This window comes from Phasianus colchicus, chromosome 3, assembly GCF_987193195.1.
Source record: "Phasianus colchicus chromosome 3, bPhaCol1.hap1.1, whole genome shotgun sequence".
Classification (NCBI taxonomy): Eukaryota; Metazoa; Chordata; class Aves; order Galliformes; family Phasianidae; genus Phasianus; species Phasianus colchicus.
In genome coordinates this window covers 90662476-90677626 of record NC_143438.1, presented here as the reverse complement: position 1 = coordinate 90677626, position 15151 = coordinate 90662476, and the positions used below count along the sequence as shown (strand labels likewise).

General features: G+C 37.9%; 1 protein-coding gene and 1 long non-coding RNA gene across 9 annotated transcripts in view; one reads left to right on the top strand and one right to left on the bottom strand.

Moving 5' to 3' along the window:
* Positions 1–15151, top strand: part of TRAPPC9 (trafficking protein particle complex subunit 9) — a 472387-nt gene that overhangs the window by 73966 nt on the left and 383270 nt on the right. For all 7 annotated transcript variants that reach the window (XM_090138036.1, XM_090138035.1, XM_031591261.2 and 4 more), the window contains one exon: positions 3458–3610. In XM_090138036.1, coding sequence (XP_089994162.1) covers positions 3458–3610 — 153 coding nt within the window. The remainder of the gene's footprint in view (positions 1–3457; positions 3611–15151) is intronic.
* LOC149918738 (uncharacterized) lies at positions 3617–13586 on the bottom strand. 2 transcript variants are annotated; one of them, XR_016465371.1, is made up of 3 exons: positions 13159–13586; positions 12933–13086; positions 3617–3882 (listed from the first exon to the last, which is right to left on the bottom strand). It is a non-coding gene; the product is annotated as an uncharacterized LOC149918738 (long non-coding RNA). The 2 variants fall into 2 exon arrangements; XR_016465370.1 differs by having other exon boundaries at positions 12944–13086.

The window sequence follows — 15151 nt, the reverse complement described above, 5'->3', positions numbered from 1 at the left end:
GCTCAGCTTGAGAAGCAGCATTTGTCTTGGCTGTGATCTTCCTAGAATTTAACTATCAGCTGTAGTCTGCTACTTTTTTTCTTTGTACTGTGTTTCCTTTTGTCCTTACCTTTAAACCTTTTCCTTCTCTGTTCCAGGTGTTTTAATTAAATTGTCTGCAGTATTGTTAGGGACTCAGTGGTCCTCCAGGCTGAACTGCATCTTTTTATCCTGCTGTGTTTTTCATACTATATCTATTTGTCAGGAGTTTACAACTCAGAATGCTATTCCACATATGTACGCTTTCTGTGATGCTTTAAGTTACATTTGCAATCTTAAGGCTGTCTGATTACAGTTACAGTTAGTATAGGATTCTGTGCCCCTAACCCCCACCCTCCCAGTTCTGCAGCAGAACGTAAGACAGAGGTGTAAGATGCTCTATTAGGGCTGATAGTTCAAGAATTCATAGAACCTTAGGAGACTGTACTTTGGGAGAGCTCTCAAGTCTGGCCAGGGTTGTGCTTGTAGTGTACTTACTCAGTATCCTTAGTTGATGCATATCCATGTGTAGTCCTCTCTAGGTAGCTCATTAATTAAATTTGCTTAATCCCACTTTGAAGCTGCCTGCCTCTGTGTGTTGGCGTTTTATGGTTTTTGTGAACTGGTTACAGGCAGATAATTTTGATAGACATGGTAGCAGTCCCAGTGTGCATTGTTCTGTACAACCATATGATCTTGTGATGGTAAGAAGGTAAAAACATTTACATTAGGGCTCTCATAATGGTTACTTGTAATTGGTATACAAAGTGCCAATGTGGAATTGTTTTAATGGATCTTAAAACCTGAAGATGTTGGAGTTGAACCTGAAATAAGGTTATGGGTAAGATACTGTATGATATTTGTTATGATTTTAGTGATTTAGTCTCTATAAAAAGGGTGTAAGTTTCTCATTTACACTCCTGACTAGAAGTTGCTTGAAACTTCAGCTGTTGAATGCAGATTTTAGACTCTGGAAACAACTGAATGCAAAGTAAGAATATTTTCCACACAACTGATAGGTTTGAATCCCAGTGTTGTGATATAATTCATTGTAATACTGACTGCTAAACAACATAAAGAAAACAATAATGAACTATAAACCAATAATAGTTAAATTTTAACTTGATTTTTCTTTGCTGTTTAACTTTCAACTTAAGCATTCAGACTTTGGTAATTACAAGTGTTAAATTAGTGTATATTGGTTGGGTACCTTAATACCTGTAGGGGTTGTTTTCACTCAAATGGTCTTTTCACCCTTAATATATTCAAATAAATTTTTTGCTTAATGAAAATACATTTTGGAAACAACTCGTTCTTTAAGCTGGAAATACAGTCAAGTACTTGGGATATGTCATTTTGCTTTGCTTGCTCTGAGGAAAAATATCCCTGTAGATATTTTACTTATCAGGAAAAGGAAATAGAGATTGCTCTGCTTTTAAAATGCATTTTTTTGAAGATGAATGAAAAGTGGAACAATGAGATTGTTAGAGCTAAATCATTGGATGAGATGGAGGTGACTTTATGGAAACAACTAGTAGTGGGATTTTTTATTTTTACCATATTTTTGGTCTTAGAGAGAAGTCTATAATATTGATTTGATGAGGGAAGAATGAAGACAATTATTCCAGGCAAAGCATTTATCATTTAGGTAGAAGTTAAGGGAAAAATATTCACTTGTTTTTCTGGATGCAGCTGTTTCTGGGCAAATTAATGAACTTTTGACTGGAATTCTAATTATTCTTCTGAGATCTTTAATTCTTGACTGTAGCTGAGACAGTCTTCCCACTTTTTTCTCAAAGATGATGACTGGAAAGGCCCTGAAGTGTCAGTACACTAACTTGCTTGTAAATGTAGGCTGGTACAGAGCAGAAATGAGCTCTGTGACTTTCTCTGCTCCTTATCCAAAACGTTGCTTGAATTGTTTTTAAATGAGCCTTTAGAATAATTTGTCAGCGTTTTTTGCTGGCGTTTGTGATGTGTTGCTATGAATCAGTAAATATCTCTGAAATGCTCCCAGTCAAACTATCAAGTTTATGTTGCATACGTAGACCTTTCTGCCAGTGCTCACCTTTTCATGATCTCGTAAGTATTAATGGATTTATGGATGCAGTGGGTTCACTCCCACCAAGTTGCACACCTACTCTTCCCTGCTGCCATGGATGTGGGAGAGATCTGCAGGGGCAAAGGTGAGAAAACTCACGGGTTGCAATAAGAAGAAAAAGGAAAGCAGGTGAACAAGTGCTGCAAAAGCTGTCACCACCTGCTACTTCTAGAGCAGCTGTTTTAGACTGTTCCAGTACACAGAAACCTCTTGTCTAAAATAATTAAATAAAAATTCCCTCATAGAATTAAAAAAAAAAAAAAAAAAAAGCTTTTTTGCTTTTGCTGAAAGCACTTAATCAGAAAATCATAGAATCGTGGGATGGCTTGGGTTGGAAGGGACCTCAAGGATCATCAAACTGCAACCCCCTTGTTGCAGGCAGGGCCACCGACCTCCAGATTTAATACTTGACCAGGCTGCCCAGGGCCCCATCCAACCTGACCTTGAGCACCTTCAGGGATGGGGCACTTAAATAGCCATGAGTTCAGTTTTTGGCACATTTTGGAACTTGAAATAATGCAACTCAACCTTCTTCCTGAAGTGGGATTGACCTCTGCTCTTCTTTACTTCACAATGGATTATTTGTTGTTCTTGGAGTGCTGAGGAGGTCGCATAACTGGTTAAAGGATCTCAGTCTTATTGCAGATAAGCAATAAATGATGTTCTTTTCCTCGTAGTACTTTCTGGTGCTTCGGCGTAGGACAGAGGAGCTAATAATGACTTGTTTCGTGTCATGAGAATCAATGATAAATCATTTATTAAGCCATATCTTTTATGCTATTCTTTATGTTTGAATGTTGCGTACTTTGTGCTTCTCCGTTTCGAGAAAGGGCTTTATTTTCATTATAAATAAATGAATGATGGCCTTCATTGTCTTCTCTGTTGCTTATTAAATAACTATGTAGTGATGCCACAAGTGTTTCAGAATTGTAACTGATTTATTTTGGTGTAATATCTTAGTGATTTTTTTTTTTTTTTTTGCATTAATGTGCCATTTCCTAAAGGAAAATGAAGATTCAGAACTATGTGAACTTTTCAGGCTATGTTTTTGAGTATTCAAAATTTATATTTAATGCTGCCTATGGCATAATATATGTAGTTTTTTTTCTGGTTTTATTTTTCACCTGAATTGATATTTTCAATTTTGTGAACCTTCCAGTCACTGTCGTATCTCTGATGCCTTCTAGTGTTACAATCATTTCTGATGCTTTATGTCTGAATATCTTAAAATTTAAACAGAAAATGAGAAATCAGTTAATGCTGTGCACAACAGTTATGAAATCAAATATTCTTATGACGCTGATTATATTCATGAAATATTTGCTTATTTTAATACAGAGAAGCTGTATGGAGACTTCCTGAGTTGGAAGCTAGAGGATACACTCTCCCAGTTTCCTCTAAAACCTGGGAAGATTGCAACATTTGTTGTAAACATTAAAGTGAAGCTGGACTTCTCATGCCAAGAAAATCTTCTGCAAGATCTCAATGATGGTGAGTTCTTCATTTCCTCTTCCTCAGCAGCGTTTACCGCTGAGAAGCGGTTATCCAGTCCTTGGGCCATTCTTCTTTAAAATACGCTGTGTGATGTGGTTGCATGTTTTAATATTTATAACTTGTAATGCAGAAGCAGCTCTTCAGTGAAGATTATGGATTGAAGACTGAATTTTTGTGACAGCTTGACCAAACTTTGTCATGAGATACCATCTTGCTGTCTTTTAAAATTTTTCTTGATTGAGATCATTTCTGATGTGTATCTTCGTATCCTTAAGAAGATGGAGAAAAACAGTTTGTGAATATCTTTTAGATGTTTAGATGTAGAAATTAATATGAAGTTGGTTATTTCATTTTACAAGATTGTAGAATTGTTAATAGTGGCTGATAGTTTTGGCAGAAGAGTCATATTGGTATGTAGGGTGTAATCCCTCAAATATTTCTATTTTCTTATGCTTAAACTCGTAGCTTTTTTGAAGAGGTAAGAACAATGTTTGCTTGTAATACAGCATCATTCTAATACAAGTACCAGATACTTGTAATGAGGATTTCCTCTTTATCATGACCACGGTCTTACTGGAGTAATTATTATACTCTGTATTTTTTCAGTTGTCTGATATATTTACAGTAATTGAATTAACTTGATAAAACATAATATTTGTATATCTAAAAGAGAACCATGTAATTAACTCAACTTTTTCCAGAATTCACTTCTAGGTATACATTTGTAATCAATAATTACAATAGAAATATTTTTAAATATAGAAAAACTGCAATGAAATGGCATGCATAGCTTATTCAAAGCCAAAAGGACTGAGTTCTGTGAGTCATCTTGCATATGCTTTTAAACAAACATTTTATGAAAAGTTAGTGTTAAATACTCATTATGTTTTAAACTTTCCAAGTGCAAAATAGATTAAAAAAACCACCAACAACAAAACAAAACACAAAAAAGCCCCAACAAAATGTAATGTTGCTATGCTAAGACTTACTTTGCAGGACTCCATTTCTTAATTATTACTATGCAAAGGCTTTAAAAAAAAAATGATGGAAGGAAGAAGGGAGGCTCCCTGAAATTCTGATGAAAACACAGATACTTAGGAACTGAGGTTTAGAGAAATGTCCTTTATAGGAAATGTAATTCCATGCAACACAAATTTTATGAAACAAATTTACAAAACTGGAGTATAGGGGAACTATTGAATTATTTTACTGTTTCAGGAGCATAAAATACTGCACTTCTTGCAGATCCCTGAACTGCTGGTCTTCATGTTCCCTTGGAGATGATATTGCCATGGAAATTTCAATAACTTATTGCTTGCTGATTTTTAAGGGCTTTTATGATCTCATAATTCAATTCTTTGTCCATTATGTTGTATAGAAATTGTGTAGGCCAGTTGGTTCAAAATGTAAGTTTAGCTTCAGTTTTGTTTGGAATTATCCTTCTAGTTGGCATTAATGGAAAAGAAATCTGAGTTGTGGATATGAGAAGAAACTTGATCAGTGTGACCAACGTAACTTAAAAAGTAATTATGAAAATCAGTATTGTAAAGGTAGGCATTATGGTCTTCAGTTCCAGTTCTCTTGATTTCTTTGTTTTTGTAATTTTCAAAAATAACATACAACTTCTTTCTGCTATTTTTCCTGTCTCATAAATCTTCAAACGTAATTGAAAGCTACACATGCCGGGCAGTTTTTTAGATGAGATAAGGTACAAAAAAAATACATTGTAGAAGAAGTTAACTCACTTTATGACTGTGCACAAGGGTGGATAGTGATAGGACAAGGAGGAATAGTTTTTAACTGAGACAGGAGAGGTTTAAGTTAGATATTAGGAGGAAGTTTTTCACTCAGAGGATGGTGACACACTGGAACAGGTTGCCCAAAGAGGTTGTGGATGCCCCATCCCTGGAGGCATTCAAGGCCAGGCTGGATGTGGCTCTGGGCAGCCTGGTCCACCATCGACCACCAGGTTGATGACCCTTCACATAGCAGGAGGGTTGAAACTAGATGATCTTTGTAGTCCTTTTCAACCTAGGTCATTCTGTGATTACTTTCTCCTTGTTACTGATTTGAAATAGCTGTGAAACAGTTTTGTTTTTTTTTTTTAAAATAATATGGATCTAACTGCTATGTGACCACCTATAGAAAAAAAATCTTGGATCAGTTTTTTTCCCTTGTTATTTCTGTCTGGAGCTTCTCTGAGATGTTGTCTAACTGCAGACTGGAGATAGTTAACCTTTCCTTTTTCAGTAATGATAAAGAAATAAGATCCGTTAGGGTCTAGGTGACAGGTACCACCTGTACTTCAGAACTATTACTGGAAATGCTATGTACATTTTCTCTCACTACTGTAATTTTTATGTGTTTCTTTGAAGTTTTACAAATACAACACATTTTGAAGGAGCAGGTAACGTCCTGTTATGAAGTACAACAGAGAACTAAGAAGGTCAATGGCAATTATGACATGTCTTTTAATCTTATGGTAGCTATGTTACCTTTTGCTTTTGAAGACCAGATTAGGACCAGATTAGACCAGATTTGCAGTGATGATCAAAATACTTGTGTCTTCTAAAAGCAATGCCCTTAGCAGAGCTTCTGTTACTTTGATCTGTTTTCACTTGCTGCTGAAATTGCTTCCTTTTGTTTATAATCAGAACATGGCACAGAAAGAACAAATTACAGATGCTTCTGATGATACACTTATCCAATTGGAAAATAAACTAAGTTATCAATCAAAATTGCTGATCTAATTCTTGTGTGTTGATGGTATACTGTCTGGTAAAGAAAAATGTTAGATGCTCTTCTAGATTAAAGGAAACAAAAACACATGAGTGGCTGTACAGGATCAGATCAATGACCGTCTAGTCCAATATCCTGGCTGTAATAATGGTTAAGAGCAGATGCCTGGGGTACAAAATAGGGAAAATTATGAACATATATGTGACTTTCCTTTACGTGTTTGAGTTCTAACTGTTGTTAGCTGAGGCACTTCCAGAATTTGGTACAATTTCTCTGTTTTTAGGCATTGTTTGCATTCTCAGTGTGTTTCTCCTTCATAAAATTCTTTGCATTCTGCCAGTCCTATTCATTCTGTGCAGAGAAGTTGCACAGCTAAATTATTTTTGTCAGCTTTCAGCCTACTGGTATCCTTCAAATAGTGTATATTTCCTTTTATTTTGAGAAGCAGGTAACAGTCCATCTTCTAAACATTTTATCAATGCTCATGATGCTACGCATTTTTCCAGTGTTATTTTCACAGTGGTCTCAATGTGAAGATTTCTGTATGGCTTTGTTGACCTTGTTGTGGGAAGAGTTCCATACATTTGACAGCATTATTGTCTCTTTGGAGCTTTTGGTTCTGTATCCTTTCAGAGGTCTATATATGCTATTTGAAAGGCATTCTGTGTACTGAAGTACTGACCAAACAATGCTCCTCATTGTTTTTTGTTTCTTGCCTTACAATAATGCACAGCTTATTTACTTTTTTCTGACTGTTGCTCAACATTCATGGGTAGGTTCATGAATCTATGAGTCACAGCTCTACGATCTTGCTTCTGAACAGTAATGATATGCTGAGAGTCTCTTATTTCACATATAAGGCTATGGTATTTTTCCCATTTATTTCTGCTGAATTTCACTTGACATTTTAGTGCCCAGTCACTGAGTTTCATAAGATCCTAGCTGTTATGCCAGGAACTTGCCATTCTCTAAGTTGTATAGGCTTCAACTCTGAGACTTGGGTTTATGTGAATACAGCCTAATAACACACCAGTAACACAGAAGTATGTGTGTCCAATTAAAACCTGCCATTGGGTGCTTCTGTCACAATTTACAGAATCACAGAATAGGCTGGGTTGGAAGGGACCTCAAGATCATGAATCTCCAACCCCCTGCCACATGCAGGGCCACCAACCTCCTCATTTAATGCCAGACCAGGCTGCCCAGGGCCCCATCCAACCTGGCCTTGAACACCTCCAGGGATGGGGCATCCACAACCTCTCTGGGCAGCCTGTTCCAGCACCTCACCAGTCTCATAGTAAAGAACTTCCCCCTGACATCCAGCCTAAATTTTCCTTCCCTCAACTTAAAACCATTTCCCTTTGTCCTGCTTTTATCTACCCTTTCAAAGAGTTGACTCCCCTCCTGTTTTTCTTAGGACTCTTTATTAAAATTAGGAAAACAAGGCTTGTATTTGAAGGTAGTTGCCAAAGATCTATAGAGGGTTCTCTGAACATTTCAGATTTTCCCTGTGCTGAGTTCGCAGTTCCTTTTATTTGTGTTCTTGATTCTGTGGTCAGGAAATTCTGGCTTAAGGAGTTTCAGAAGTAAGGTGTCTCCCTGCTGCTAGATGAAGGATTTCTACAGAATGTTCATATCGTGAATATAATTAGTTCTTCTTCCAAGTCTTTATAGTTTAATTTCTGATATCTACTTTTTCCCTGATGTTAAGCAGGACAAGAACAATAGCTGCTCTTCTGCATTGATTTATAATTGGTAACTTGTTAGTGGGAAGGAGTCTTTGAAAAAAGCTTCTATTAAATGAGGATAATGTTTTACAAAGTAAATTAAACTACAACAAATACTTCATTATGCAGAAATGTTAGTGTTTGTTCATTCTGTGCATAGGGGACCTAAAGACAGATGTGAGACTATTTAAATACATAAACTCATCAAAGGAACTAATTACATGCTAAGAGAAGCAAAACTATGCCTTAACTCTCTTCTCTGGGGGGGAAAAGGTTGCAGAGAAATAATAGTGTGTTTCTAAAAGCAGTGATCTTGAATTGGTATATGAGACCATTTTGTGTCTATTTTGGAATTGCTTTGTTGCTTCAATTTCATAACTAGATTTTATTCACTTAATATTCTTACGAAGCTTATAGATATTTCTTTGTTAGAAAGATACTTGGTTTCAAGTCTTGTCTGGTCTGAAAAATCAGGTAGCCTATGTAATTCTATTAAGATAATCATTTTATTGATGATGATGTCAGAAGTCCTAAGAGATATTTCAGTACGATCACGTATGTTACTACTTTTAGTTGTTTTTACTGCATTTAAACATTCAGAATATTTTCTCAGTTAATTCTATTTTTTGGTCTTAACTTTGATGTTAATTTTCATTTTTAGGTCTTAACTTTGATGTTAATTTTCATTTTTAGTCGCACTTGTAATCAGATTAAATGAGTCTTTAATGAGGAATGCTTCTGTCCTTCTTTAAATTCATCACCTTATTATTTTAAAAACTGTTATTTTTTTGAGAATTTCTTATAGATTTTCTTAAATTCCAGCTGTAGTGTCTACAGAAGGCAAGCTGACTTCTTCTCTTCCAGCTGCCTTGGAATCCATCTATCGTGTCTCATAATTTGACTGTTACAGATGTTATTTTTTAACAGTATGTAAATGCTGTAGGACTTCAGCCTGTTTCAGTTGTACAAGCTGATACACAAACATACAGTAAGAGGTGTTTTAGACCCCAAATCTTTTTGAAGAAAATAGGTAAGACAGACATGAGACAAACAGTAATAAATTTCTTATTAGAACATACAGGCTAATTGATCCATCATCCTGTTAAGTTTCCTGTTGTGCTGTTTCTTTGCGGAGGTTATTTACTTCAGCATCTTATGTAGTGTGCAGAAATATGCTCTTTGACTATGCTTTCCTTTACATTTCACTTACACTCTTATTGAGTTCAGCTTTCCAGTGCTAATTCAGTTAATTCAACAATCTCAAGAGTTTTAACCTTATACTGCATTTCCTATTGTTAATTATTGCTTTTATCCTTATCAACTGTAATGGAATCTCAGTGGAATGCTCGCTCTGCTGTGTGCTGTCTGTGCTCTGGCCCTTGGAGCCAGTCAGTTAAAGCATTCCTTGTAGCATCACCTGGAATACTGCTACCTGTGGTGCCTGCTGCTTAGCGTGTTTAAAAAAGGGAAGGAACTGCATCTTATTACCCATCTGCAAAGAGTGAAGCAGATAATGTTGCACAGTTCTCTGACATAATCTGCTATTGTATCATTTTCCTCTTTGTCTGTTGTGGTTCAGCACCCCGTAGGCAACCACATACGCCGTTATCCCCACTCAGTTATTATTGCTGAGCACGATGCCCTGCGGTATGAGAGATCCCTTTGCACAGTTTGGATCAAGTATCCTTGTTTGTGTCCCCTCTCAGCTCCTTGTGCACCTCCAGCTCCTTGCAGGCATGGTAGTGTGAGAAATCTCAAAGTCCTTGTCATAATGTAAGCACTGCTGTGCAACAGCTGAAACATTGGTGTAATATCAACGCTTATTTTCATAATAAATCCAAAACATAACACCATTGGAGCTACACTGAAGAAAATTGACTATCCCAGCCAAAAGCAAGATGTTTTTCTTTGTCTGGGGACTGCAAGTTCCTAGAATTCTGTGGAATTTTCACTTGCAACAGAATGCAAGATCACTTGTTCTTTTTTCCTAAGAAAAAGAAAGCGTATATGTGTTTGGCAAGTACTCTCTATCTCCTGTCATGAACTAGTTTAGAATTTTTTCTTTGTGGTGAAAGTATTTTGAAACTTTTACAATATTCTTAAGAGCAATTGCATATCGAGAAGCTTTTTACTCCAAATGTGTCATACTCACATGTTTGTCAGAAAAAAAAAATAAAATCTTGGTTGTGAGGACACTTAGTTTTCATGTTCTGTGTTCAAATTCCATTTGGATTAATCTCTTTGGTTATGATTTCATTCTGCTAAAGTACTCGCAGATAAAGGTGTTAGGATAGATGGTAGGATAACTTCAGATGAGGGCCAAGCATCCACCCAGCTGCTTGTCCACTCTTCCTCAACAGGATGGTGGGCAACAGCAAGATGAAAAAGCGTATGGATTGAGATAAAGGTTGGGAGATCACTGAACAATTGCTGTCATGGGCAAAACAGTGTCGACCTCAGGAAAATTTACTTTATTAATTAAAAATTAATAGGAAAGGGAAACTGGGATTGTTTAGCTTGGAAAAGAGAAGGCTCTGAGGAGACCTCATTGCAGCCTTCCAGTTCTTGAAGGTAGCATAGAAACAGGAGGAGGAATGGCTGTTTACAAGGGTGGATAGTGATAGGACCAGGGGGAATGGTTTTAAACCGAGAAAGGAGGTTTAGGTTAGATATTAGGAGGAAGTTTTTCACTCTGAGTGTGGTGACACACTGGAACAGGTTGCCCAAGAAGGTTGTGGATGCCCCATCCCTGGAGGCATTCAAGGCCAGGCTGGTTGTGGCTCTGAGCAGCCTGGGGGGTTAAAACTAGATTATCATTGTGGTCCTTTCTAACCTAGGCCATTCTATGATACAGTTCTGTGATGTGATTCTATGAAGACAGATTTGGTTGCTGAGAACAAAAAATCAAAACAGGATCCTTCTCTCCCATTCCCAGGCCCAATCTCACCCCCTGTCCCTCCCCCCCGATGGCGCAGAGGATGGGATGGATGTTGGGCTCAATCTATCACATCCCCTCTTGGTCACTTCTTTGTTCTCGTGATGCCCTGCTCCAGCAGGGCCCTGTCCTGGGCTATAGTCCTTCAGGAACACCCTGCTTCTCCAGGGCTCCTGAGGGCTGCAGCTCCTTCAAGAAATCACAGAATCAGAATCATTGAAATTGGAATGGACTTCTGGAGATATCTGTTCCAACTTCCTGCTGGAGCTGGTTCCCTAGAGTAGGTTCCACAGGAAACTATCCAGGAGGGTTTAGAATATTTCCAGGGAAGGAGACTCCATAATCTCTTTGAGCAATGTGCTCCATTCACACTCAAATGTCACGCTCAAACAATCTTTTCCTCATATTCAGATGGAACTTCTAGTTTGTGCCCCTTGTCCTATTGCTGGACACCACTGAAAAGAGCCTGGCCTCATTCAGTTGTCTCTCATCCATCAGATATTTATAAGCATTGATAAGATTCCCTCTCAGTCTTTGCCGGGCTGAATATCTCCTCCCTCAATCTGCTGGCCGCACTCTTTTTAATGCAGGATACTGTTGGCCTTCTTGGCCACAAGAGCACACTGCTGGCTCATGGCCAACCTGTTGTCCTTCAGGATCTCCAGGTCCTTCTCCTCACAGCTCCTCTCCAACAAGTCAGTCCCTAACATGCACTGATGTATGTGTATTTTCCTCCTCAGGTGTAGAGATTCTAAACTTGTCCTTGCTGAATCTCATCAGGTTCCTCCCTGCCCAGCTTTCCACTCTGTCCAGGCCTCCTAGAATGGTAGCACAGCGTTCTGCTGTGGTGTGCCAGCCGCTCCTTTCAGCCTTGTATCATCAGCTAAATTGCTGGCGGGGACTCTATCTATTTGTCTAGGTCACTGATGAAGATGTTGAACAAGCCTGGATCCAGTACAGACCCCTGGGGAACATCACTGACTGCAGGCCTTCCAATCAGCTGTGCGCTGCTGATCGCTAATCTCTGAGCTCTGCAAGAGCTTGATCCACCTCAAATGTCTCCCTGCTGTGTTGTGGGCTCTCCCAGGTTGCAGCGTAGAGATATGCTGCAGGGTAAAGATTATGCTCCAGGTGGACTCTGTGGGGCTACAAGGGAATCCTTCCTGTTGGCCTGGAGACTTTCCTGCCCTCCACCTCCTCAGTTCTGGAGTCCCTCTGCTGCTCCTCTCTCGGCCTGTGCCCGCTGTGTGCTTAGAATAGAGTTTGCAGTTACCATAATTATGATGTGTTTATTTAAAAACTTCTGTACTTTGGTCGTCTGCACAAAGCCAGTGATTGTTGCGCAGCAGTGCACTGCGACAGGGCTGTGGATTTGAACTGAAGAGAAGCTGCCCTTCTGTGGCAGCTCCTTCTGTGACACTTTGGTCACTGGCTTGTAAATCTTTATGTTGAACTGCCTTAGTAAACTCTACCTTGATCAGTTATGGGACCCTGCAAGATTCATCTGTGCAGTGTAGTGCGAAAGTGGCTAATGAAGTTAAACTGACAATTTACTTAAAATTTGAGAGGAGATAGGAAATGCTGGGAAGAGATTTAACTCTGTTATGACAGCAATGACTGTGATGTTGGAAAAGCAAGCTGCTTTTTTTGCAGTTACCATGGAAAAAGTGTTGGTCATGTGCTGTTACCATGGAAATGTTCAGTATGAATTCCAGAAATCAGAAAGATTTCTGGACCAAGTAGCAAAGCAATTGTTCTTTTTATAGTGAAAGGCTACTCAAGCTGATTGGCCTTATGGACCTGGAGGATGTAGCTTCTTCAAATCTCTAAACTTAATGAAAGAAAATGAAGTGTATTTACAGATAGACAACTCAAAAAATATAAATATGAAGGAAATGAAAACTTCTGGTAAACTTACTTATCTATTACCTTCTTTTACCTGCAGTCACCAAGTTCAGCAGCATATCAGTGCTTTTGATAAACGTGTTTCCCTGTTCTCTGGTGACTGTTGAATGCATTGCAAAGGATCAGGTTATAAAATACCAAACAAACTTTGCTGCCTGGTCACATGCCTGAAAAAACAAAATAAATTTAAAAACATTGCTAGAATGTTGCTTATGTTTGTCCCCTGGCAGCATAGTCACCTGGCATAGTCAGGTTGGCATAGAGTTGTGAAGGGGTGAGTCATTTGAAGTATGACACAGGGCCTGGCACTGGGCCCTGTTATATATTATGTCATAGTGCCGTGATTCTAAATTAAAGTTTGAATACTCCTGTGATAACCTGAGACTTTCCTCTTAGCCTGAAGCAGAATCAGTGTTCTCTTTGTTATTCTACCTACTTTTGCTCTGAGTTTAGAGATGAAAAAATTCATCCCTTTCCATTGAAACAGTGTAAGCAAAAGTTTGTCTCGGTTGTTTTGAAGAAAAATGAAAATAAAACGGGGTTTTGAAAGACAAAGTAATTAACAGGAACATTAGTTGTTTGTCCAATCTGTTGTTTTAGGTACTGTGTTTCCTTACCTCAAAAAAGGGAAACCTTAGGCCTGGTGTGAAAATGGAAGATAAGACAATTGCCGTGCAATATTTCATGTTTGGTTCTCTTCCTTTTGTTTTGTGCACTTGTATACAAAAATAATTTTCAACTTTTGGTCTAATTACAGAACAAAGGAAATTAATCAGTTTTAAAACAACTTTTTTCTTCAGGATAAATCTTCTAGTTTTCTTAAAAAATAATGGACTTCTGAGCTTCTAAGTGTATTTAACATCAGTGCTGTTGGAAAGCTTGCTTGAATGTCCTCATGTATGAGTGTCTCAAACCTTGGTCTAGTAAGTGAATTTGCTCTGATCTCTGTTGACTTTTAAGAGGTGCCAAGAGTTGTCTGGAAGTGTTTGATATTTAACTATTTCTTATGCACATTAAAATAACAATTATCCCATGCAGAGTTCTTGCTCTTATGTCCCTTCCTTTTCCCTGATATTCATGGGGTAGAGTGTGGCATGATTTAATGTAGCTATCAGAGCAAAGGCTTTTTTCACTGCTGCTGAAGTATTTAATGAAATACTATTTAGCTGATTTTTGTTTTCAGTTTTCCAGACATGACTGTCTTTTCCATTTGTAGCTTTGCTAATCTCACTCGCTTCTGGCTTTTTTGTCAGTTAGGTGCTGATGATTGATCTTCTGGAGTGAGCTCATGTGGAACAAATATTTCTTCTAATACGAGCGTTTATAAGGATTAACAGAAAAATTCTATCTGTGAGAAGAACGAGGTTTATGGGGCATAAATTTCAGAGTAGTACAGCATGTTTTCCTTGTGCTCTTTTGGTTTGCCCACATCGATGTATGGTGAACACAGCTTTTGCTGGAATCTATAAAGGTTGTTGACCTTTTAAAGACATCTTGAATGCTGTGGTTTGATTGAGCAGATGATGTTTCTGGCAGCTGCTGGTGGAAATATCTGAGAAAAAAGTCATTGTTTTCACTTAAGGTTTTTGCTTTGATCCAGTTTCATTTTCTGTGGAATACTTGTAAGTTATTTGACTGTTAAGTAACTCTACCAAATCAATGTCTTCAAATCCAATGTTATTCATAATGTTCTATATTTAAGGCTGAATTAAGGTGTGTTTTTAAACAATTCAGTTAATGAATTTAGAAGGAGAGAAATATGGAAATTGACCATTGTTTTCTTATTGAATTGCCTGTGAAATAGGATTTTAATGAAGCAAAACAAACAAACAAACAAACAAAAAAAAAACCACCTTGATCTTGCTCTTCTGATTTGAGCCTTGGAGGGTGATGAAACATTGGCACAGGTTGCCCAGAGAGGGATGGCAGCCCCATCCCTGGAGACATTCAGGGTCAGGCTGGATGGGATCTCATCATCCTGATGTACCTGTAGGTGTCCCTGTTCATTGCAAGGGAGTTGAAATAGTTAACCTTGAAAGGACCCTTCCAACTCTAAGGATTCAGTGATTCCATAGTAATTTGGTGTTTCCCCTATGTGTAGTTGTGTGTTCTTTGAGGTGTCAGATTTTGTCTGTATTTAATTGGTATTTCTGGATTGCACTTGTTTTGCACAGCGTAGAAGCAAAGTCCTACTCTTTGGACTTTGGATATAAATTGATATAATAACAAATT